Source organism: Schistocerca serialis, chromosome 1, assembly GCF_023864345.2.
Source record: "Schistocerca serialis cubense isolate TAMUIC-IGC-003099 chromosome 1, iqSchSeri2.2, whole genome shotgun sequence".
Lineage (NCBI taxonomy): Eukaryota > Metazoa > Arthropoda > Insecta > Orthoptera > Acrididae > Schistocerca > Schistocerca serialis.
Genome location: NC_064638.1, coordinates 890,671,843 through 890,699,467, shown reverse-complemented (window position 1 = coordinate 890,699,467; position 27,625 = coordinate 890,671,843). Strand labels below are relative to the sequence as shown.

General features: G+C 37.3%; 1 protein-coding gene across 2 annotated transcripts in view; it reads right to left on the bottom strand.

Annotated features, from left to right (window-relative positions):
- Positions 1 to 5,058: 5,058 nt before the first annotated feature.
- LOC126411338 (C-factor-like) overlaps positions 5,059 to 27,625 on the bottom strand; it is a 47,375-nt gene continuing 24,808 nt past the window's right edge. For both annotated transcript variants that reach the window (XM_050081357.1, XM_050081356.1), the window contains exons 4-5: positions 21,676 to 21,825; positions 5,059 to 5,766 (exon numbers count right to left, since the gene is read on the bottom strand). In XM_050081357.1, coding sequence (XP_049937314.1) covers positions 5,542 to 5,766; positions 21,676 to 21,825 — 375 coding nt within the window. In that variant the 3' untranslated portion in view covers positions 5,059 to 5,541. The remainder of the gene's footprint in view (positions 5,767 to 21,675; positions 21,826 to 27,625) is intronic.

Here is a 27,625-nt window from a genome sequence, read left to right as displayed (position 1 = left end):
GAAAGTTCTGAGATATTTAGTGATCTATGGAACGTATATCACAAAGATACCATAAGAGTGGGAGTGTTCATTGCAGTTGACAAAAATATTGTTATTATTGAGGTTGGAGTTGAGCCTGACAGTGACATTATCTGGTCATGTAACAGGTCTAGGTTTTACCAGCCATCCGATTCTGCTGTGACAGTTTTAGAGTCATTCAAAGAAAGTCTGTGATCACTATCATGGAAATACCCAGATAATCCAATATTAGTTGGAGGCGACTTTAACCTAATTAGTATAGACTGGGATAATTATAGATTCAGTACAGGGGGTACAAACAGACAGCCTTGTAAATTACTTTTGAACATGTTTTCTGAAAACTGTCTTGAGGAGCTAGTTAGACAGCCCACACACAATGGAAATATTTTACACAGCCCACGCACAATGGAAATATTTTACATCTTGTAACTATAAACAGGCCTGACCTTATTAGCAGCATCAGAATAGAGACAGGCATTAGTGACCAAGATGTCATCATAGGGACGATGGTTATGAAAGCTAATAAATAAATCAAGAAAGCAAGGAGGGAATTTCTGCTAGAAAGAGCAGATAAGCAGCTGTTAGCATTCTACTTAGACAATGAATTGACATCATTTAATTCCAGTATGATGGAACATAGAAGAATTATAGGCAAAGTTTAAACAGATTGTAAATCATGCTCAGGAGAAGCTGCGCTGAGTAAACAAATTAAGGATGGGAAAGAACAATCATGGTTTAACAATGAAATTTGGAAAATTCTGAGGAACCATAAGAGAATGTACATATGATGACAGGCAAAAGTTACTAGAAATTTGGATGGTTGTAAAAGGATCAATGCGATAAGCATACAACAAATACCACGGTCATAACTTAGCAAAATATCTCGTTGAGAATCCGAAAAAATTCTGATCCCATGTAAAATCACTAAGTGGGTCTAAGGCTTCTATCCAGTCACTTGTTGGCCAGTTTGGTGTTGCTGTAGAAGATAGCAAAAGGAAAGCCAAAGTTTTAAATTTTGCTTTTAAGAAATCACTCACACAGGAATATCAACCAAGTATACTGTCGTTTGATCATTGTAAAGACTCCCTTATGGAGGACAAAGTAATAAGCATCTCTGTTGTAGAGGAACAGCTGAAAGAATTGAAAGCAAATAAGTAGCCAGGCCCAGATGGAATCCCAGTTCAGTTGTACAGAGAGTACACTGTGGCATTAGCCCCTTATTTACCTTGCTTTTATCGCGAATCTCTCAGCCAGTGCTAAGTCACAAGCAACCGGAAAAAAGCACAGGTGACTCCTGTATATAAGAAAGGAAAAAAAGAATTGATTCACAAAAATTACAGGCCAATATCCTTAAAATCAGTTTGCTGCAGACACTTGAACATATCACCAGTTCAGGTATAATAAATTTCCTTTGAGATGGAAAAGTTTCTGCCCACAAATCAGCAATGTTTCAGAAAGCATTGCTCAGGTGAAACTCAGCTTTCCCTTTTCTCAAAGAATATCTTGCAAACTATTAATCAAGGGGGCAACAGCAAATTCCATATCCCTAGATCTCCACTTCAGATCGTTAACAAAGTTATGAGCAAACAAAATAGGTTCTCAGATATGCGAGTGATTTGAGAATGTCTTAATTAACAAAACCCAGTATGTTGTTCTCGGTGGCAAGTGTTCATCAGAGACAAAGGTATCGTCAGGAGTGCCCCAGGGAAGTGTGGTAGGACCGCTGTTATTTTCTATGTATGTAAATGATCTATTGGACAGGGTCAGCAATAATCTGCAGCTGTTTGCTGATCATGGTGTGGTGTAGGGGAAAGTGTAGTCATTGAGTGACTGAAGGAGGATACAAGGTGACTCAGATAAAATTTATTGTTTGTGTGATGAATGACAGCTAGCTCTGAATATATAAAATGTAATTTAACACCGATGCATAGGAAAAACAAACCCATAATGTTTGAAATACAGCATTGGTAGTGTGCTGCTTGATAGTCATGTCAATTAAATATCTAGGCATAACATTGCAAAGTGATATGAAATGAGGAAGGAGCAAGTAAGGACCGTAGTAGTGAAGACGAATCATCAGCTTCAATTTATTGAGAGGATTTTAGGAAAGTGTGTTTCATCTGTGAAGGAGACTGCATATGAGTCCTGCTTGAGTTTTATGGCTCCAAACCAGGTCAGATTGAAGGAAGACATTGCAGAAATTCAGAGGCTGGTTGCTAGATTTGTTACTGGTAGGCAAACACAAGTACTACGGACATGCTTCAGAAACTCAAACAGGAATCCCTGGAGGGAAGGCAACATTCCTTTTGAGGAACTCTACCGAGAACATTTAGAGAACCAGCATTTGAAGTTGACTGCAGAGTGATTTTACTTACATCGGTGCACATTTTTCTGATGGACCACACAAATAAAAAAAAAATTAGTACTCATATGGAGGCATAGAGGCAGTTGTTTTCCTCTTGCTCTATTTGCGGGTGCAACAGGAAAGGCAGTGACTAGTAATGGTAAGGGTACCCTCTGTCAGGCACTGTATGGTGGCTTGTGGAGTATGCAGGTAGATGTAAAAGTCCAGTTGCACCATGTTTTGGACTACATATTGAACTGTAGGTCCCACTCTAACTGGCTGTCCAGGTCGGTTGAGGGGTGGGAAGAAGTCAAGAGCACACCACCATGCCTAGTAATGCAATACAGTGTTCAGACCAATGTGAAGGTTGCTCTACGGCATAACAAATGCAGCATAAAAGTGCTTCAATGGCAGGTGGCCTTAGCAGTTAAGCTCCTGACACAGCCCAATTTAACTGACTCTGCACTTGCCAGTACTCCCCATTGTATGACTAAGTTCCATTGCAACAGAAGAATTGTACTCTTACTGAGACACAAGTTCATAAACTAACAAATAACTAAAAAAATTAGTATTACTGTCCCTGTCTGAAAACACTCTACTGTATGATGTGATGTCCACACTACTCTAGTAACAATACTCTTTGCAGCCAAAGATGTAAGAAAATTGTATTGTCACCACAGTGACTGAAAGATATGCCACTACATCTCAATAGTATACATCACAGATTACAGCTGGACCTGGTGATAAAGTGTGCACTTGGAAAGATTGTGGGATCTAGCCCTGATTGGACCAAAGATTTTTCTGTCTGTCTTTTAACCTAGCATTCATCTCCCAATGATGCGATAAATAAATAAATATTCCAAAAATGACACATGCTTCAGGTTCCAATTTAAACTGTAGACCCCCTTGCTGCAGTGGAATAATGGGGGTAGGTTAACTGAAAGACATGCACCAGCAATTGAGCCACATGAAATTATCATCATCATCATCATCATCATCATCATCACCACCACGATCATCATGATGTATTACTGGTCTTGGCATATAGAAATCCACATGTCATGTAATACACATTTAGCTGTACAACTTCAATAAACAGTGGCAGATCATGTATTTGTGTCAGAAAAGGATGATCGCTTTAAGCCATACTTTACTTTCTTACAGTTAATGATGATAGATACCATGAAATGCCAAAAAAACTAACTAACATAGTTTGACACTGGGACAAAATCAATCACATTGTATGTGTACTGATCAACTAAGAGTAGAGGAGGATCCTCTTTAAACTAATAAATGATCTGTACAAAATCTCGTCCTCCAAAATCAACAAAATTTCATGTGGAGGCAAATACACATAAAATATAGATGAAACAGCAGCACAATCTTAAACATACTGCATAGCTTTGGCATGTTGGTCAACACAACACAGTGCAACAAGGATAATAAATCACACACAAAACGGCTACAAATATGACAGGAACAACCACCGTGTTTCAGCAAAATACCTTTGTGCCTCACATCATTGTGACACAAATTAAAGTAAAAAAGCTTGTTTGGAAAGATTTGCTACACTGGAGTCATGTTTTTATTTTATTATTGCATTGAAGTCCAGATTTTTCAAAGGGTGTAAGGAAATGAAAGTAAGGATAAAGCGTGCATTGACAAAAAATCATACACAGCAATTTTTCTAAGCTCTCTTAACTGTTTAACCTATTTTTCTAGAAGGTGTGTCAAGAGTACACACTCTATTAGTGATGTCCAATGAAAGCAAGTCAATAACTGCAGGTAAGAAAAGCTCTCAAATATCTTAGTTTCATAGTGAATCGAAGTCCCTAAAAAATTTATCATTTACAAAAATATATGCTTTTTGCAAAAGTAAATGTGTGACTACATATAAAAATAAAACAATTAACAACATAGTGATACACAATTCTGAAAACTGAAACAAGTGACCTGATATTTCACAGAACAAAATCATGTATCTATTGCATGTTTGTGTGTTGTTTGTTAAGTATTTACCTGTTATTCTTTAAAAAATTATGTATATGTAAAGTATTTCAACATAACTTTTATTTACACATCATTCATATTTTTGAAACAAACTGACAAAATGTATACTACAGAAATCAATTGGTTGAAGGTACTTAAGTAATAAACCACTACAAAACACCACACTGCGTAACTGAACTACTGCTTTACAGCTGAACAGAATACTTCAAGCTTTTATCCCACTTCATTTGTGCTGTCATGTTCTGATAAATCACAAGCATTAACTACCTTTTATGTGGATAAAACCACTGTGTTGATAGTAACTTATATGCTTCATTCAATGTATAACTCACGATCAATATTTTATTTTCCCCTTAAAAATGAAGGCATTTCCTCCTTACATACTTTTTCTTCATTGTTTTTTATTTTGTACCATAACAAGAATTCATTTGGCGTAAAATATTTCAGATGAAAATTACTATTGAGATAACATTAGAAATTGTATTTTATTTAACTGTTACTTTCATGTGTTAGTATTTGGCCATTTCTATTTATGGGTCATATAGGGTTGCCAAATGTAAAGCTTTAGAATCTGCCTCAATGTGTTTTTTTATTCATATGAATATCAACATAATACATTTGTTTTATTTTTGATAAAGCATGAGTGATTTGATCAACCAACCAAGGGGAAAAGAGGGCGGGGGGGGGGGGGGGGGGGGGGGGAGAAAAGGCAATTGATATCTGGCGTGCAGCTTCAGCATAGCTTTAAGGCACTAAACAGCCCTGTTGTTGAAAGCTGATTAAAATAAAAGTGTTGAAAATACATTACAATGTCACATTGTTTATGGACAGAAAGTGATAATGGCCCATGGCTTTTTTTTAGTTAATGTAAAACATTGTTAGGGAATGTTAATGAAAGTACTACAAAATGTTGGAAGGAAAACCAAATGCATGAGGAGAGGGAGGATAGAGGTTGTTTCACTACAACTGAAAAGCACACAGAGGAGGAAAGGCATTACTCTTCAGGAAAGCTGAAAATAAAGCATGAAATGTGCAATGAAATCAGAATGAATCAAAATCCCAACATTTCTGGGGCGAGAGCTATAGACAAAAATATAGAAGACAATGATTACAGAAAAAGTTTTATATAGCCAGAAATATTTGCCATGAAACCATTTTGAAAGCATTCGTTACCATGGCAAAACAGAGCCATCATACTGGAGGAATGCTCCTTGATGCTCCTTGCCCAATTTGAAGAGTGTTTTCACTATCTCTGCAGCACTAAATTCTACAGTAAGATCAGCCTCTTTTCCTCCCATATCAGTCTTGACCCAACCAGGATGTAAGGTCATTACAAGTATGCCATCAGTAGCTAATTCATGGCTAATAGAACGTGTTGATGTGTTCAAAGCAGCCTGAAAACAAAACAAAAGAAAGCAATTTAACTGGACAGTTCTCAGTAACTTTAAAATTGGTGTTGGAAAACATGGGGTTGGACAAAAATATGGAGACACCACAAGAAATGCATGCTTGAACATAAATGCAGAAGTTGACAGGTTGCACTCTTATGTTTGAACATGAACAGTACCTGTCCAATGTCCTAAATACATTGCAAGTGTCAGTCATGATCAGAGCAGTGTTCTGAGTCATTGTAAGTGCACTATGTTAGAGCTAAGTGAATTCGAATTCAGGCAAATTATTGGTGCTTGTAAGGTGGGTGGGTCTGTAGCCACAGTAGATGAAGCTTATATGGCAAAAGTGGAAAAACATCATACATACATACATTAATCCTTGTTCTGTAAGTCATGAATACAGCATTTCGTAATGATGTGGAACGTGTCAATTTAACATAAGTTTCCTTTACACAAAATAATTAATTAATTTATTTATTAGCTACTTCATATCTAAGAATTCACCTATTGAGTAGAAGGAGTTGTCATTCAGAAATTCTTTTAATTTGCTTTTAAATGTTGGTTGGCTATCTGTCAGACTTTTAATACTATTTGGCAAATGACCAAAGATTTTTGTGGCAGCATAACTCACCCCTTTCTGTGCCAAAGTGAGATTTAATCCAGAATAGTGAATATCATTCTTTCTTCTAGTGTTGTAGCTATGCACTTTGCTGTTATTTCTGAATTGGGATGGGTTATAAATGGCAAATTTCATAAGTGAATATTTGTATTGTGAAGGTACTGTGAATATCCCGAGTTCCTTAAATAAATGCCTGCAAGGTGATCTTGGGTGGGCTCCAGCAATTATTCTGATTACATGTTTTTGTGAAATTAATACTTTCTCTCTTAATGACGAATTACCCCAAAATACAATGCCTTATGAAAGCAGTGAATGAAAATAGACATAGTAGGCTAATTTACTGATATGTTTATCACCAAAATTTGCAATAGCCCTAATAGCATAACTAGCTGAACCTAACCATTTCAGCAGATCATTGATGTGTTTCTTCCAATTCAATTTCTCATCAATGCACACACCCAGAAATTTTGAGTATTCTACCTTAGCAACAGACTTCTGTTCATAGTCTATAATTATCAATGGTGTTATGCCATTTACTGTACAGAATTGTATAAACTGTGTTTTCTCAAAATTTAATGACAGTCCATTTGCAGAGAACCACTTAATAATTTTCTGAAAGGCATTATTTGCAATTTCCTCAGCTGATTCTTGCTTCTTTGGTATGATGACTATACTTGTATCATCAGCAAAAAGAACTAACTTTGCATCTTCATGAATATAGAGTGGCAAGTCGTTAATATACAGGGTGTTACAAAAAGGTATGGCCAAACTTTCAGGAAATATTCCTCACACACAAAGAAAGAAAATATGTTATGTGGACACGTGTCCGGAAATGCTTACTGTCCATCTTAGAGCTCATTTTATTACTTCTCTTTAAATCATAGTAATCATGGAATGGAAACACACAGCAACAGAACGTACCAGCGTGACTTCAAACACTTTGTTAGAGGAAATGTTCAAAATGTCCTCCGTTAGCGAGGATACATGCATCCACCCACCGTCGCATGGAATCCTGATACGCCGATGCAGCCCTGGAGAATGGCGTATTGTATCACAGGCGTCCACAATATGAGCACGAAGAGCCTCTACATTTGGTACCGGGGTTGCGTAGACAAGAGCTTTCAAATGCCCCCATAAATGAAAGTGAAGAGGGTTGAGGTCAGGAGAGCGTGGAGGCCATGGAATTGGTCCGCCTCTACCAATCCATCGGTCACCGAATCTGTTGTTGAGAAGCGTACGAACACTTCGACTGAAATGTGCAGGAGCTCCATCGTGCATGAACCACATGTTGTGTCGTACTTGTAAAGGCACATGTTCTAGCAGCACAGGTAGAGTATCCCGTATAAAATCATGATAACGTGCTCCATTGAGAGTAGGTGGAGGAACATGGGGCCCAATCAAGACATCACCAACAATGCCTGCCCAAACATTCACAGAAGATCTGTGTTGATGATGTGATTGCACAATTGCGTGCGGATTCTCGTCAGCCCACACATGTTGATTGTGAAAATTGTGGCGGTGAATCGAGGAAGTACAGTACATACTGACGAAACTAAAATGAGCTCTAACATGGAAATTAAGCGTTTCTGGACACATGTCCACATAACATCTTTTCTTTATTCGTGTGTGAGGAATGTTTCCTGAAAGTTTGGCCGTACCTTTTTGTAACACCCTGTATATTAAGAACAGTAAGGGACCCAAGACTGAACCCTGTGGTAACCATTCTTGATACCGCCTCAGTTAGAGGACTCTGCTGGTTTTTGTAGACTATTTGTACTGTTAATTTCAACCTTCTGCATTCTTCCAGTATGAATTAAACCATTTGTGCACTGTCCCACTCATACCACAATATTTAAGCTTATCTAGAAGAATTGCATGATTTACACAATGAAAAGCCTTTGAGAGATCACAAAATATCCCAATGGGTGATGGTTGGTTATTCATTGCATTTAGTATTTGATCAGTGAAAGTACTACATCACAACATAGATGAAATTGTGTGCCGAGTGACTGTGACAGACTGCTTTTGAAGAGGACTGTGATGAAAAATAAAGAGGATGACAAGTGCAAAAGTCACTGCAGAACTAAATGTTGCACTAGCAAACCCTGTTAGCACTAAAGCAACACAATGGGAACTGCATGAGCTTGGAATTGCAGGGCAAGCTGGAATTCCAAAAGCATGTAACAGGGAAGATGTTGTGCCGATGCCATACAACTGGGACTTTGAAGTGAAGGAAGAAAATCAGTTGGTTGGATGAGCCTTGTTTTAGACTGTTTCCAAGTTATAGCCTAGTTTATGTCCCCAGAGTGAAACATGGTGGCGTTTTTGTGATGACATGGACGGCCATAGTGTGGTATTCCATGGATCCCATGGTTACTCTGCAAGGTCGCACTACTGCCAAGGATTATGTGACCATTTTGACTCATCAGGACTATCTCACAGCACGATGTTTGTTCCCCAATGGTGATGCTTTGTTTCAAGATGACAGTGCCTCAGTTCACACAGCTCACATAATCCGGAACTGGTTTTGTGAATACAAGGATGAGTTATTGTATCTCTCCTGGCCACCACAGTCACAAGATCAAAATATTATTGAGGCTTTATTGTCTACTTTGGAAAGACGTGTGCATGCTCGCCATCAACCTCTGTCATTGTTACCGGAACTTGTGACTGCTTTCCAGGAAGAATGGTGTAAGATTCCCTTGAAAACCATACAGGACCTGTATTTATCCATTCCAAGATGACTAGGAGCTGTTTTAAATGCCAACTGGTTTCCTATAACATAATGAGCCTGGCAACATGTTGTGCTTTTGGTGTGTTTCTGTCCATCCCTGCATAGTTATCTTCCAGACTGTAGCAATTTTTTACCTGAAGGAAGTTCATATAAAGATGAAACTGTGTGGCTACAGCTGCTTTAGACTGTGTGAGTTGCAATTGCGTGTGTGTGTGTGTGTGTGTGTGTGTGTGTGTGTGTGTGTGTGTGTGTGTGGGTGTGGGCGTGTGCGTGCGTGCGTGTTCTCTATTTTTGACGAAGGCCTTATGGCCCGAAAGCTTTATTTGGAAAAGTCTTTTAGTTGTGCCTATCTGCGACTCAGCATCTCTGCTATATGGTGAGTAGAAACTTTCCTTTTGTGAGATTTAAAACTTTCCCGGCGTACATATTGTTCCACAAAATTTCGGAATAACTGCCAGACGTTTGTAACTTCCTGCCACAATATTTCAGTGCAGAGTCTTCTGGTCATCTTCAGTATCATATGAAGATGGCCAGAAGACTCTGCAGCAAACTATTGTGGCAGGAAGTTACAAACACCCAGCAGTTCTCTCAAAATTTTGTGGAACAACTTTCCTTTTCATAATATTGTTTCATTCCATTCTGGATTTTCCAAACTTGAAGAAACTCATTCCTGAGAGAGCACGCTCTTATATTTAAATAACATCAAATGTTCTCCAAAACATATTTACATTACATTAATAAGAAAGTTGAAGAGCCTGTTGCAAAAGTGGACACAATTATTAGCATATAGCAGGATGGGAGCCTACTTTTATGATTCTGCAACTCCACGTCTGTAACCACAATACGATGGTGAAAATATACAACTCTCAACAATATTATTATACATTTCTGGATCTCCCGAAGGCATTTACTGCGGCTGTCTCATTAACTGACATTTAATTATAACAAATTGTACCAAGAGTGATGTGTTTGTTGAAATGCAAAACTGCCTTCAAACAGCATACTGTCATAAGCAGAAGATTATAATATTAAACAACGAAACATGACAAAATCTAATGTGGCATCTCCAAAGAGATCAGTTTCTAATTTCATTTGAATGTCATTATAGTGTACTCATTTTAGTCCCTCATGGTGGAGATAGCCAACATCTAAAACTGATTGAGTATTTGCATCCATCACACCTCTGGACGTAATGAATCTGTTGAAAAGATGGATATTATGATTGTAAACATCTAAAACAGAACAAGTATTACATAACATTACTTTCTAGGCTAAATGCACCAGTTTTTGGAATGTGGATAATTTAATTCACACCAAAGAACAAGTAACAATAAAAACATGTAATTTACCATTGCAAACAAATCCTGAGGAAATGAAAACTATTCGGTCAGCTTGAAAAGTCACAATATCTTTATTAACTGATCACCATAAAAAGAGCTGCACCCAGGACCCAACCAATCCACTGCAAACAGGTAGATACGTTGCACACCGTCAACTGTGCCAATGTTCCCTTTGCACAGTTGGCTGCACATTCGGGGAGCATGGGTGATGCCATGACATTATACCCATTTTTTAATACAAGAAGGCTGCAAATGGCCATTCCAGCCAATATAAAAGTGGATAGTGTCACAAGAGCATCACAAGAATGCGCACGATGCCTAGACTACACGTTTGACAGCAGGATGCCAGCTAGATGAGTTCAAGAGTGGACAAATCATGTGGTGTGGTTAATATAGTGCTGTCTTCTAGCCTTATGTGACATCTAGGAGTTTTTCAAGTAGAGAGCTTGCTGCTGTTATCTTTGTTTTCAAGAAATATATACCCATACCCAAATGCTTTATACATCATTGAGACATTTCCTTTATCATGGGAGCTTAAAATTTTATGAATAAATTAAACACTCTCAACTATAAAGTTCCACAGTATGGCATAGTCAATATATCTCTTTAGACGAATTTTTTAATATGTTCAGGTTTCTACTACCCTTCAGAACATATGTATTTAAAAGTCAGCCTCTTTCAAACATACCTAGTACTTTGTGTGCTCATTCATTTAAATGAAGAGCTACTCTTCAACTAAGTTATTTTGATTTCATTACATGATTACATGTGTTGATGATGGAAGAATTTAAATGAATCTATAGCAATGTTTCTGTATGTTCTTGTTTGCCTGAGCAGTGGTGGGTCCATTACAGTTTCTCTGCCAGAGAGCTTCTGTATTGTCTCAGCATGCAGGATGGTTATAATTATGTGAATACCAAAAATATGGTTTTTGGGCTTCTGAGAAATGATGTAGCTTGGTTTAGGCTAGTGCTCATCTAAGCAGAAGACAATGAATCAACAGTGAAATAATAGTTCTTAACTGGGATCAACATATCTTATGCTATTTACCAATAGTAGTGTTTCAAAACTCTTATTTCCCTAAGCTACAAAACTTGTTCTTCAAAGATCATTCCCTGGAACAGTATTTCATTGCCCAGCTTTCACTGCAGCACAAGGCATTTCTGTAGAGCTACATACACACTGAAGTAGCTTATTGTAAAATGACAGGTGAGACTTCCTGGCAACAAAAAAATAAGGTATTTGATTTTGCATTTCACTCAGGACTCAACAACCATTCATTGATCTGTGGCAATCTCTTTCACTTTACAAACTGACATAAATATTGACATCTTGCTTTTCCTGTTGTCAACATATCCATTAGCTGACCACACACTCAATTCAATTGTTGGTTGTTTTGACACCCACCACTTTCTCTGCTCTGTGGCTGCTGACAGTGTCATGATAAAGACCAATATGGGGTTTTCGACTGTTTTCCTGATTGGATCAAAGATCTGCAGAAAATAAATTGTTGTATACTATTTAGCATTAACTGTCCTTTGGTCCTCTAAAGAAATGGTCACAACGTGTTCAGTGTGTAACTGAGCACTGAGTGATCATTTCCTTGGAAGTGTTTTGCGAATGAACTGCTTTGGTTGGTTTTGGTTAATTTTGGTACACCCAAGCAGTTGACTGCTACTTACTTTCTGGATCATAGCAAGACATCCAGTTTTGTCTCCTGTTTCGATAATGCACAAGATTTTGAATTTCCTTGGAAGAATTTTTTGAACATTTCCTTACCCCAATTGTGAAGATACTGTTTTTGAGCTTCGCAAAAAACTGTGAAGGATACACTGGGAACAGGTATTTTTTTACCATTATACCAAATGTACTACAGCCTTCAATATGCTTAAGAAAGCCTTTATTTCATGGTAGGTAATATTCCAAACCTATTTTCTGGAACGACAATGGATTTTCGTCAACCTTAACGAAATCCATCACTGACAGAAACATGACCATAAAAACGCTCTGCACACCAATTATAAACACTTTTTTACTCAAAGTGATCAATTACAAAAAATGTGCTATTAAGTGAGGTCTTGGCTAAAGTACACTTATGGTGTCTGTGGCTCTCACATCGCATGCCAATGTTAGCATTTTGTTGATGTCAGTCATAGACAACTGAGTGATAGGACATGGTAGCTAATGAGACTGCTGAATCTAATGATAATCTTCCAGTGGAAGATATGAAATGAGCGCATTTATTTTCACTATGGAGAATGGAAGAAAGCTAAATGGTCTGACAGACTGCCCTATAGTGTAGCCTGAGACCTGTGTTAGAATGAAATACGACAATTTGGTTGTGTGAGTAGGTGTAAAAACCTAGATGTGCTGGTAGGCTGACTTATAGGAAACCCAAGGCCTAGGTTAGGCTGGAATGTGGCAATTCGATTGTGAGCTGGTGAAGCGAACAAATTTCAACACAGATGTTTGAGTACCGTAATACATTGACGTGTAGTGTAGCCCAAGATATACGTTCATTATTGCAATAAACCATTTGGGATAAATTCTAGAGTATGATTCCATCTGTCAGCTTTGACCACTGGCATCACACCGGACATAAAGGTGCAACACACACAAAATTTCAAAATGGTGAATGTGGCACAAAAAGTAATCACAAATTACAGAATTGCTGAAATTCTTAATACTAAATACACAAATTAATGGGACACCCACAGAAAAGTGGAGTTCTGAATGGGGAGGAACTAAGGGTTAATTCTAGTGTGTGATTCCAATTCTCAGCTTTGAGCCATGACATCCTAAGTTTATGATGTGAAAGCTGTAAGCAGTTTGATATTAAATGTTACCTGTGGTTGTCTTAATAACTAGCATAAATTATGCTGTTTATTCAAAATATGTCACGATTTCCAAGGTGTGGTTAGCAGGAATCTAAGAGCACAGCTTAAATTGTTGTGCGTGAAACAAATAGCAATCACATTTATAATTTGGGTTCTTGTAAATATTTGACTGTTTTTCCCAAATGTGGTATAACTCCTTTTAGGATTTATTTTTTGTCAGCTCTGTCTACTCAGTTCAAGTGGTCCATTCCACATTTTATTACTTTTCATAATTTCTTATTAGATGTGTAGTGTGATTTATTTTAGGTTTTAATTTTTTTGGTATCACTCTGTGTACTTGAGCTATATAGCTCAATTATAGTTGTCAATTCCATGTTTCATACTTTTTTGTGATTTTTAGCTACATCTTGTTACTGTCTGTTGTGTTTCCTACATTTTACCATTACTGTCACTCCGAGGTTCTTAGAGTATGTGTTACTTTTCGATAAGTTCTAGCATACAATTGCACCCATAAGTTTATCGCACACTAGAATTGACCCCTATTAGTTTACCTTACTTCCATTTTGCTGAAAATTTTGACAATGTGGTTAAATTCTAATCTAATAGAACAAAATACCAGCCAACTTTATTGATGAACCACAGGAAATTATGAATGAGCTTTCTCCTTGGCTATTGATAATCAATTCAAGATTCAATGTATTTAGTTCCCATCATTCATCACATTAATTGCTACCCACATAAGCATACAATGTGGCAGCCGAGGACAGTGTAAATGCTCTTTTACCCTAAATTTTATTAAAAAAGAATACTTAAAACTATGTGAATACAAAAACTGAAAGAGTTTATGTGAAATCTTTGATAACTAATTAACACAGAGTTAAGAGAATTTAGGGTCCTATGTAGACAAATAATAAAATGTTATGACTTTCAAAGAATTTAATAGGAGAAAACTTCTTGATTCTTCTGTGGGTTATTATGTACCTGTAACAAAAATTACGAGGGTGGTTTGAAAGGTTCTTAGAATCATCACAAGAGGTCAGTGCTAGTGCAATGAGTTGTTCATGTGATACTCATTGGACTGTTGCCTGTAAAAACGTGCCACATCATTGCTCTTGGAAGAGAGCTGTGGCAGTGATGTGGCTCTGTTGTTGTTCCCACGTAGTGATTTGCAAAGATGGAAAAAAAAAATCGAGGTCCAAGCAGCGATTGAGTACTTTGTAAAGAAAGGTATGAAAGCAGAGGACATCCATGCTGATTTCCAGAATATACTGCTCCTTCATATTCAACTGTTGCCAAGGGGACAAATGAATTTAAATTTTGTTGGGAGAGCTTAGATGATGATCTGTGCAGTGGTTGGCCAAGATGTGTCACTACCCCAGATATCATTGCAAAAGTGCACAAAATGGTCATGGAGGATGGCCGATTGAAAGTGTGTGAAATTGCTCATGCTTGCCAGATGTCATCTGAGAGGGTATACCATATTTTAACTGAAGAATTAGAAATGAAAAAATTATCTGCAAGATGGGTGCCACAACTCTTGACACTGGATCAAAAACGCATGTGAATGGATGCATCGGAACAATGTTTGACATGTTTTAGGAGAAACAAACAAGATTTTTTGCACCGGTTTGTGAACATAGATGAAACTTGGGTACACTACTATACCCCAGAGACAAAACAACAGTCAAAGCAGTGGAAATCACCGAAGAAAGCAAAGACAATTCCTTCCGGGAAATGTCATGGCATCAGTGTTCTGGGATGCAAAGGGGATTCTGTTGGTAGATTATCTCCCCACTGGGCAAACAATTACTGGAGAATACTATGCTAACCTCCTGGACAAATTGCAACAAAAGATGCTTGAAAAAAGACCAATTTTAGGAAGGAAGAAAGTCATCTTCCAATCAAGACAATATGCACCCACATGCACGTGCTGTCGCCATGGCAAAATTACACGAACTAAGGTATTAATTGTTGCCGCACCCATCTTATTCACCTGATATGGCTCCGTCAGACTTCCATCTCTTGTCAAAACTGAAAAGTTTTCTTGGTGGATGAAGATTCACTTCAAACAAAGAACTGATAGCCAGAGCTGACAACTATTTTGCAGGCCTGGAGGAAAGTCAATTTCGAGATGGGGTCAAGGCACTGGAATATTGTTGGACCAAGTGCATTAAACCACATGGAGACTAAAGAAAAGTTTCAGTGATGTAGGTACTTTTTTACTATCCATTCCGAGGACTTTTCAAACAACCCTCAGATCTTTGAAGTCATTAAAGATACACAGTCTTACATTAGTGGTGTGTTAATGGATTTTTTTGATTTTTGGAGAGAAATTGATTTATTTGTCTACATCAATGTTATCCCCTTCAAAATAGTCTGCAATAGATACTATACATTCATCCCAGTACTTGTTCTAATCTCCCAAAACGCTTCTGGAAGTCGACCTTAGATAAAACTTTCCGCTCTTTTTGTGATGGTTTTTTTAACCTCATTCATGTTTATAGGAAGATGGTTCTTTACAGTTTTCTTTATTTTCTGGAAAAGAAAAAAGGTGCATGGGACACCGTCTGGTGAATATTGAGTTTTCAAATGCCATGGATAATGTCCCCACAAACCTGTGCATTTTTTTCAGACTCATGCATGCAAATGGTGTTGAATTTGAAAGTAGTACTCCTTACTAGCCATTCAACCTTGTGGTAAGAACTCATAATGCACTATTCCTTTAAAACTGAAGAACACAGTGAGCATACCTTCGCATTCATCTGCAAAACATTGGAATCAGTTTCATGACATCAGTAAGCTGACAAGCCAAAATCATCAGCAATTTCTCTGATTGTGGTTCAGTGAGTGTTCATAACCTTTTCTTTCACTTTTCGCACAATTTCGATGTTTGACGATGTTTCCTGGGTGTTTGTCATCTTCAATGTCCTCACAGCCTTTTTTGAAACACTTATACCACTTGTAAATCCTTGTTTAGTCGTAACAAACTCACCAAAAACAATACTTGACACTTCTAAAATTTTGCAGCGTTTTTTCAGTTCTTACAGCAAAAATTAATATAAATTTTCTGATTAATTTTCATGTAAAGTAAATAATCGCTGTTTAAGATGCTTCCAGTGGATTAAATATCTGTATGGCTAAGTCTGCAGAGATCAATAGAAGGCCTTACAAATCAGATATATGATGAAATTGCTATGAATAATTATGTCATCCAAAAAGAGATATCTGATCAAACTGAATTAGTATATAAGGAATTTCCGAAATCAATTAAGGAAAGCATAGCAGGATATGTACGTAACACCTGTTTTGATAGTGGAAATTTGCAAACCATGGGTGAGAGATCAACACTGCACTTTCCTTATGGAGTAATGCCACTGGTGTTCCATGAAACTCATAGCTGAAGAGCTGTAATCAATACAAATGTCATCAAACATAGAGGAATAGTTATCATAGGTCCCAAAGGCTTCATATGACCACTGATTACAATTGGAAAAGAGGTCAAATTCAGCACAGATCCCTGTGAGACCCCATTCTTCTGTGTACGACATGAGGAGTACTGTGGGATGCAGCAACATGAACACAATATGACAAGTGGGAGTGAAAGCTCCAGTTAAAGATTGGAAGCGGGCCTCTGATGCCTCACCCTTACAATAGGATGATGATATGGTAGCAGTATGTTAAGACAACACCTTTTCTCATATGAAAGAGGACAGTGATGTGGTGTTGCGATGCTCAGAAGCCACCTATGTAGTTCACTATATGTGAATTCAGTAGTCAGTAGTAGACTGGCCTTCCTAAAATACTTTCATTCAAGAAAACTAATTACTCTCAGTGCATTCCTCTCATATGGGTTTTTAGCCAGTTTCAAGACTGCATCAATTGTGGCTTCCCTTCACTGGGTTGTGGAATCATGCTAATGCTAAATGCAATTATAGATTGTAAGGATTTAGCATTAGCTATCCACAGTTAAATTTTACTGCATTTGATTCTGGAAATGAGTGTTGTGGCACACAGCCAAAGTGCAGAGGAGTTTCTAGCTGCACAAAGGGACATTATATCATTAAAAATATTGTGAAGTAAGTAGACATTGTTATTCTCCACTCCCTTTTGTGTATTTGCAAACTGGGGGAAATATTCTAAGATGCAGCTGCTTCAGTGGAAGTACACTGCAATATGTTTTGAGAAGTGTAGGTTCAGTAAGAACAATACCAATAGAGAAGTTGTCACTTGGCAACCAAAGGTGAAATAGAACATGGTCCTTATGGTGGCTACATATCTTTCCCAGCATTCACTTTTTGCCATTTTATAAAGTAGCATGCTCAAACACAGAGAGCCTTTTAAAAGTGGTAAGGTTGACCACTGATTTGTGATGCTTGCATTGTTGGAGCACCTGCTATGATCATCAACAGCTATAACAGTATCCTGTATCTCAACAGGACTGGTTAGAGGGAGGTAGTAGTTGGACCCTCAACAAGGAAAAGGGTATCATTAATTCTGTTATGAAAAACACAAATTGCTACTCACTATACAGGGTGAGTCACTAACTATTGCCACCTAGAATAACTCCGAAAGTATGATAGTAGCTGAAATGTTTGTGGGACAAATGTTGCATGGGACAACAGGGGCCATAATATGACAATGGCTTTTTGTTACTAGGTGGGGTCACATCAGAGATATGAAGGTCAACTTTGCTTTTTTAAATGGGATGCTATAGTTTGGTACTTATTTTCTGATAGCAGCTATCGAGACAAATCCAATGATGTGTAAGAGTAAGGTCTTTGAAGGTCAACGAAGGTCAAAAAGGTGGCATGAACATCCGTTTACAGAAGGTGTTCAAAGTGACGACCACTAGTATCAATGCAGTGCTGCAATCTTCTTATCATGGATTGAGTGGTATTCCTTATCACATCAGCATTTATCAAAGCACATGCTCTGATGATTCTCTCTTGTATATCGTGCACATAGTAAATATTCGCTGAATACGGCGTATCCATCTAACATGCCACTGACATTTAAACACCATTCGACGTTTTTGCAATACAACACTAATCGGAACGGTAAGACTAGTATCATCGAATCAAGTGAATGTGAATGATGTATTCCTTTGAAGAACAAGTCGATATGTTTCTCATTTATAGAGAATGCCAACGAAATTCAGTGAAAGCTAGAGACTTATACAATGAAAGATATCCTCAACGCACTCACCCTACACGTCATACATTTAAATATGTGTACGATAAATTGAGAACAACTGAATCTTTAATGCATCAGAAACATATCCATCAAAGGAAAGCTACTAACAATGAAACGGAAACTGGTAGTCTTGCCACTGTGGTTCGAGTTCCTTGTGTTAGTTCACGTCAAATTGCAAAGGAATCTGGCATGAGCCAGAGTAGTGTTGTTCGTGTTATGCATTGCTATAAATATCATCCTTACCATATCAGTCTCCACCAAGAATTAACTGGTACAGATTGTTGCATAGCATTGAATTTGGTGGATGGGCTCAACTTCAGATTCAGAGGGATGACACATTTATTAATTTGATTTTATTTACTGACAAGGCTACATTCATGAACCATGGAAATGTTAATTTGCATAACATACATTATTGGGCAACTGAAAATCCATGTTGGCTGTGGCAAGTTGCACACCAAAAACCGTGATCGGTGCATGTATGATGTGGGATTCTGGAGGACAGAATTATAGGCCCCTATTTCATCGAAGGAAATCTTAATGGTAGGAAGTACACCACATTCCTGCAAGAAACATTAGGTCTGTTATTGGAAGAAATACCTTTAGGAACAAGGAACAGAATGTGGTATCAACATGATGGATGTCCGACACATTATTTGCTCATGGCTAGAAATGAGTTGCAGAGACAATTCCCAAATCATTAGATTGGATGTGGAGGAGATGTGTCATGGCCGGCTCATTTGCCAGACTTGACACCTCTAGATTTTTTTCTTGTGGGGATTGATAAAAGACATTGTTAATAAAGATGTACCAACTACACCTGAAGATATGTGAGAGAGAATTGTCGGAGCATGTGCTTCGATAAGTGCTGAAGTGTTACGATACCACTCAATCCATGATAAGAAGATTGCAGCACTGCATTGATACCAATGGTCATCTCTTCAAACACCTTCTGTAAATGGACGTTCATGCCACCTTTGTGACCTTCGTTGACCTTCCAAGACCTTAGTGCTATGCATCATTGGATTCATCTCAATAGCTGCTATCAGAAAATAAGTACCAAACTATAGTATCCCATAAAAAAAGTTGACCTTCATATCTATGAAGTTGACCTCACTTAGCAAAAAAAAAAAAAAAAAAAAAGAAGAAGAAGAAGAAGAAGAAGTCATATTATGGCCCCTATTCTCTCATGCAACATTTGTCCCATAAACTTTTCAGATCCTATCACACTTTCGGAGTTATTCTTGGTGGCAATAGTTAGTGACTCACCCTGTATAGAGCAGACACTGAGTTGCAGACAGGCATTACAAAAGGACTGTTAATCATTTAAGCTTCCTGACAACAGCCTTCTCCCAAAATAGAAAACACACACACATTCACAGCTCACATGACTACTGCCTCTGGCCAGCTTAGAGACACTGGTCACCATGCTACTCATCAAATAGGTATCTATCCTTTCATAACACTGTTGTTATTCCATTCTGGACTTTATTGTCTGTATCATTAATTTTTTTTACTTCTGTTGTTGTGGCAGTTGTGCCCTGTAGCACATCAAGCATTTTCCCTTGTAGTGTAGCATCAAATATTAGGGTGACAATCAGCTTTCCAAAGAGCCTATTTGGGTGGTCACTCATTCTCATGTTAATGTGGAAGGAACAGTACCATCAGAAAATGAACGGTGTTGTAGATGATGTTTAGGTAACATTAATTTGGATTTTAAAAGAGTTATTCTGCTGAGGCAGTTATTCATAAATTGACTGGTACACAGCATTTTTCAGTGATGAAACAACACCAATTGAGATCTTCTGTGAGTTATCCAAGGCATTTGGTTTTGTCAATTCTAATATTCTGTTAGACAAATTAGAATCTTATTGAATACAAATACAGTACACATCTGGATCAATTCTTATATCAGAAAAAGCTTGCCAGTGCCAACTATACAAGGTTATTTGTGTAATTCACAGAATGATGCCACACATGGGTACAAATTAGAGGATGTAAAATATATTTCGTTTTTCTTCAGGTAGGGCGAGTATTAATGTCATGCCATAGAAGCATTGGCAAAAGAAATTGTAAATGACATATTAATAAAAGTTAATAACTGGTTTTGCATGCATGTGGTTACTTTATACTTTCAAAAATTCTGGACAAGGAAAAAAGGAAAAATGACCGCTACTACAGTCTAATGACAGAAAAAGTGTTAACTGCACAACTCTAATATTATACCTGTGGAAGCAAAATGTCTTACTGAGTGGTAAGGCTTTTAAAGGCAGATTAAAGTTATTTCTCCCTGACCATTTCTTCTATACTGTAGAGTTAGTTTTTCCCTCTTTGTATGCATATCCATTTGTTATCACATGATTCATCTTATCTTTGTTCACTGTCAAGTATAGAAGGAGTTTAGTAGTTGACAATTTTTTATATTCTCCAATCAGGATATCATATTCTGGCCCTATTTCTTTGGCCTTTTATTTTACCATCTAAGAGCAACTTAGTACCAGGATTTTGGATTTTACATAAGGTCACCCAAAGAAATAGGTTTTCTTCTCTTTGCAGCATGTAACAATTTAAGGCCTTTAGTTACGTTTCAGAGAACTCTTTTACATGCTACTTATTCTGTCATGAGATTCTGAGAAGTCAACAATAGTGGGGCTACCTTATAACCACATAATAATGGTGAACAGGTTGCAAATTTTACAAATCAAATTCTGAGAGCAAGTTTAAAATATGCACTGCTGAGGACATTCTTATATTTCGTAACAGTATTACAAGTGATTTCTGTTTGACATTTCATCTCCTATCTACTGTGTAGTCTTCAGAGAGCAGTGTATGTTGATATTTAAACTTGCAATCTCTATCTGCAGGACACTACTCCGACTCACGTAGAGTTTCAGCAGGTCACTTTCGAAGTAGGTCACTTTTGCCCATGGGCACAACTTCATTATCATGTATGAACAAAGCAACATTTCTTAAACACGGCAGAAGCTTGCTAATAAACTGTTACTTGGATGATTCAAAAGCAGCTGTAGGCCTGATAGCAGGCAGTGCAATCTGTTGCAAACAAACATTACTGGTACAAAGTAGTTCTTCTGGTCTACAAAGAAATGCTTGCTGTACAAGGATCAGGAAAGCTTACAAGAGAATGTAATAAGGTAGGCTTATTGTAAAACTAATAGAAGTGTACAGCACCTTGCTCTCCCTGTAACCATAATATCCTCCAAAAGTGTTTCGTGACACTGAACCAAGGCTAGAGCTAATATTGACAATGGCAGCTTTCCCAATACCCAGCTGAGCAGATGCATTGTGGCTTGCAGCTTTCCTCAAGAGTGGAACCAGAGCCTGCAACAGTGTCACCAAAAATTTAGAACTAAATGTCATTTAAATTATAATCTATTGTTTGGTAGTTGTTATGCACTCAACGGCCATTTAAAAGGAAAAATACAAAACAAATGAAAGAAATTCCACCTGTAGACTTCTGTAACACACAAATGGCTATAAACACAATCCATCTCTTGTATTATTACAGAAGAGTTTAGGCTTTTCAGTGGTACACTTGTATCGTCAAAGAACAATGCAGTATTTAAAAGCCTTTCATGAAGTACAGGTTGAAAAATGGAGCAAACAAATCACTGAATTTTACATCTACATCATACTTAAGTGCCTAGCAGATGGTTAATTGAACCACCTTCAGAATAATTCTCTATTATACCAATGCCGAACACTGCACAGAGAAAATGAACACCTATATCTTTCTGTGCAAGCCCTGATTACCCTTATTTTATTATGATGATCACTTCTCCCTATGTAGGTTGGTGTCAACAAAACATTTTGCATTTGGAGGAGAAAGTTGATGATTGAAGTTTCATGAGAAGATTCTGCCGCAACGAAAAATGCCTTTGTTTTAATTATTCCACCACAAATGGTGTATCATGTCAGTGACACACTCTCTCCTATTTCTCTATAATACAAAATGTGCAGCTCTTCTTTGAATTTTCTCAGTGTACTCCATTAATCCTATCTGGTAAGGATCCCACATCCCACAGAAGTACTTCAAAAGAGGACAGACAAACTTAGCATACGCAGTCTCTTTAAAAGATCTGTTGCATGTTCTAAGTGTTCTGTCAATAAGACACAGTGTTTGGTTCGCCTTCCCAACACTTTCTATCCGTTCTTTCCAATTTAAATCATTCGCTATTGTAATTCCTAGGTATTTAGTTGAATTTATGGCCTTTAGATTTGACTGATTTATCACACAACTAAAATTTAAAAGGTTCTTTCTAGCACTCATGTGGATGAACTCACACTTTTCATTATTTAGAGGCAATTGCCAATTTTTGCACCATACAGATATCTTTTCTAAATTGTTTTGCAATTTATTTTGATCATCTGATGACTTTACTAGACAATATACAAGACAGCTGCTTAGATTGTCTCCTAAATCATTACACAGATAAGTAGTAGTAGTAACAGTAGTAGTAGTAATTTATACATCCAGAGACAATTTACATTGCATGGATTTCGCAAAAAATACATAGTATATATATACACACATATAGGGTGAACAATACTATACAAAATACAGATGTGCATAGTAGACTACATAACATCAGACCACATTGAAATAGCATGTACAACTTTGATTATTTACATTGATGTATGAGAAAGTCTTTTTACATGGAATACACAGTTGATATTTGGATATAACACATACAATTCTAGCACTTTTGTACATATTATTTATTTAGATCATAGCAACAGTCAGATAAAAATTACTATTGGCACAGAGTACATAAATATAATTGTTTAGTATGAAGCTATTCCAGGTATTCTTTTACACTATAATAGCAGTTGGTCATTAAAAATTTGAATACTGCTTCTTTAAATGAAGACAATTTTTTTAATTCTTTTATCTTTACCGGTAGTTTGTTATACAATCTGCTTCCTTGTATGTTTGTTTGTTTCTGCACCAAAGCCTTGTTAACTCTTTTTATATGAATGTCATTGCACTTTCTTGTGTTGTAAGTATGTAGATCCGAGTTGGATTGGAAATTGTTAATATTTCGTTTTACATTAATTACGCTTTTCTGTATATAGAGACATGGTAGGGGTAGAATATTCCGCTGTTTAAATAACTCCTTTGAAGGAGTTAGCCTTGAACTGTTGGTAATTATTCTAACAGCTCGTTTTTGTAGAGTGAAGATGGTTTTGAGATTTTTCTTACTATGACCCCAGAAGATGAGGCCATAGGTAATAGCAGAATGTATATAAGCAAAGTAAACAGCTCTGCTACATTCCCTACTACATACAAAGCTAATAACGCGTAAAGCAAAGCAGGCAGAGCTTAACTTATGCGAGAGATACAGGATATGGGATTTCCAGTCTAAATTTTCGTCTATATGTACACCTAAGAATTTTGTGGTAGCAACTCTCACAATTTCTTTATTTTGTATTCTGAGATCTAGATCAGAGTGTGACTTTGCTTTCCTGTAATGGATATAACTAGTTTTAGAGATATTTATGGTTAATTTGTTCACTTCAAACCAATTTTGCAAATATTCTATAACTCTGGTTGCAGATATTGGCAATACCCGGTTTATGTCAGTTACTACAATGTTTGTGTCATCTGCAAACAGGGTTATATGAGTACCATTTACTGGAATCTTCATATCATTTATGTAAAGAAGAAATAGGAGAGGTCCTAGAACACTCCCCTTCGGTACCCCAATTGGCACAGTCTGAATATCTGATCTGTAAACAATACTTTGGTTTTTACTGTTTGTTGTTGCAATTTCTACTACCTGTTTCCTATTATGGAGATATGACTGAAACCACTTTTTAGCTACTCCTCGTACACCGACATATTCTAATTTGTCTAGCAGGATATCATGTTGGACAGTATCAAATGCCTTTGAGAGGTCTAAATTTATTCCTATTGTACTGTTGTTCTTATCTAGCCCAGCTACAATATTTTCAATGAATTGGGTGATGGCTGACTCTGTACTCATTCCTTTGCGACAGCCGTGTTGGTTTACAGACAATAGATTGAATTTCTCGAGGTAATTTGTAATTCTGTTTTTCATGACTGTCTCTATTACTTTTGAAAATACCGATAATAAAGCTATTGGTCTATAGTTTCCCACTTCATGTATATTGCCCTTTTAATACAATGGTTTTACTTTTGCAATTTTTAATCGTTGTGGAAAGACACCTTCTGAAAATGATATGTTTATGATGTGTGAGAGTGGGTCTGATATGACACTAGCACATCTCATCATGACTGAGCAAGGTATCTCGTCAATCCCTGAGGACATTTTATTCTTCATTATTTTTATTATTCGATTAACTTCCAATTTGTTCGTGGGAGGTAGCAATAATGAATTAACACTTTGTTCTTCTGGGATTGATGTTCTACTAATCTTAGAACAATTTTTACTCAGATTGATTGGACTATTTATGAAGTAGTCATTAATGTAATTTGCGAAAGTAGGATTTCTGACTAGCACACCTTGATCATCTTTTAAAACAAGGTCATCTGGATTTCTAACATTTTTGCTTGGGCCTATTTCTTTTTTTACTACATTCCATATAGCTTTCGATTTGTTTGCTGACCCAGCAATTACACTGTCGTTGTGCATTGTCTTGGCTTTTTTGATCACCTTCCTGTAAATTTTCTTGTATGTCTTAACGTAATCTGTGAAGTGTTCATCTTTGTTATCTTTTTTGAGTTGACTGATATGTTTTAGTGTTTGACTAGATACTCTAATAGCAGGTGTTATCCACTTGCTTGTGTTCCTAGGCATGACATTGATCTTTGTGAGCTTTTTTGGGAAACACATCTCAAATAGGGACATGAATGTACTAGAAAAAGCATTGAAAGATTCCTCGGTTGTTGTTTGTGCAAAGACATCTTCCCAGGCTTCATTAGCTAACAACTGGATGAAAGTATTTACTTTTTCTGTATAGAAGTGCCTTTTGTATCCCCACTTATATTTTACTGCCTTGGGGATAGAGTAATTTATGCATGTTAATAGTGTATTGTGATCTGAAAGACCTAAGTTTACGTTTAGTGGCTCAGTGATACCATTCTCCATATTTGAGAAAATTTGTCTAAAAGAGAAGATGACAGTTCTGTTATTCTGGTGGCATCTGTAAAGAGTGGGCCTGTATCACTACCTTGGGGAATGCAAGAAATCACTTCTGTTTTACCTGAAGACTTTCTGTCAGTTACTACAAACTGTGACCTCTCTGACAGGAAATCACGAATCCATTCACATAACTGAGGCACACAATTTGACTACAAGCCACTTGTGAGGTACAGTGTGAGAAGCTTCTGGAAATCTAGAAGTATGGAATCAATTTGAAATCCCTTCAGCACTCAACACTTCATGTGAGTTAAGAGGTAGTTGTGTTTCACAAAAACAATGTTTTGTAAATCTGTGGGTAGGACATATTGTCAACCCATGACACTCATGTACTGACGAAGCGACTGCTTTCAGGCTGGTAGTGAGACACAGAAGCACGGAATGGTTATAAACATAGCCACTCCTGTAGCTCTCATTCAATTAAGGTAATCTTAATTGTGAAGGATGCAGGCATGCAGCTCAGGGGCATTGGATAGTTTAAAATGTTTCTCCTAGAGACATGTACAGATTTATCCTCCCTGCGTTAATAGTAGTAGTTCCTCCACATGTGACTTGAACCAATGGATAGAGCTAGGGAAATAAGAGTCCACCAAGACAAAGACACCACTTCCTGTGTGAGTCTTCAACAACTGAGGTATGGCAGCTTCCTCTGAGGTTGTCCACTAATGACTCTTCTGTTTCCACAGCCATCCACCCCACTGGCATACACCATACCTTGAGGTTTAGGCTTTTTTTAATAGAGTTTTCTACCCTCTTTTGGATATGGTTAGTTAAACCAAGATTCCAGTTCTCTGTGTCACACAATGTTCCACCACCACATCACATGGTGTTCACTGAAGGTTCAGCCAATGAATGCTGAAGCCCCAGAGGTGCTCACTATTTGGCATGACCCACGAGGCAAGTGTGGTTTGTTGAATGCCACAGACACAGTAAGCATTACCACCCTGTAGCACTTCCCCAGCCTCCCACCACACAAGCTGTAACCTGGTACCGGTGGACAGCATTTGTTTTACACCACATCACTAAGATCTTTGTTATGTAACAAACTTTAGTTTGTTACGTTTAGATTTATGTAAAAGTACGGTGTCCTGAGTATGCCACCAACTCATGTAGTAGGTTCCAAGAAAACTGATGTTTACATAATGCTGAAGTGTGTTAAAAACAATAACTGTAAACTTGAAAATTGAATAATATGTGTAATCTATACTACTACATAATGACAAGACTTTTTGTTACCAAACATTTGAAGAAGTTCTTCACCAAGTTACTTCAAGTTTTTAAATGGTATTCTACTAAACATTTAGACAGAAATAAGCTAAACTCTTTTTAAACAACAATGTATGGGTATTCTGTTAAAACTGACTATGAAAAGAAAATTTTTTGCTGTGTCATGAAAATATTTAGTTTTGTTTTCTTTCTTGCAGTCAGCTTTAACTATGATAATGGGGCATTTAAATCATTAGACAAATTGTTTCTTCCACATATATTATTTTTTCTTATATATAATTTTAAACAAAAATTGTTTGCACAACAAAATGCTGTTTTGTTTTCTTCCTTGCAGTCAGTCTCAACAGAAAACAGGAAGTTGTATGTATTGCTTATTGGCTTAAGACTGGAATATTACTATGCAATCTAATTGTATGAATCTTTGTAATCCTACTTGTTCACAGATTAAAACCATGCAAAATACTGTCAATGAAGCTACAATCCTCACATATCCAACAGCCAGAGAGGTCTTTCTCACACACCATATACCAATGATCCCATCTGATTTACTCATTCATTTCAAGCAACTTCAATTCCAATCAAGGTCTCATTTGCTAAACAAGGCTCAAGGCTAGAGAAAGGGGAGATGAGGCGATGGACAGAGAAGAGGAGGGGGGGGGGGGGGGGGGGGAGGGGAGGAGTAATGGACATAGACACAGGGTGAAGGAGCAGGAAGAGAAAGGGAGGAGGTGGTGAACAGAGACAGGGGGAGAAGGAGATTGGGAAGAGAT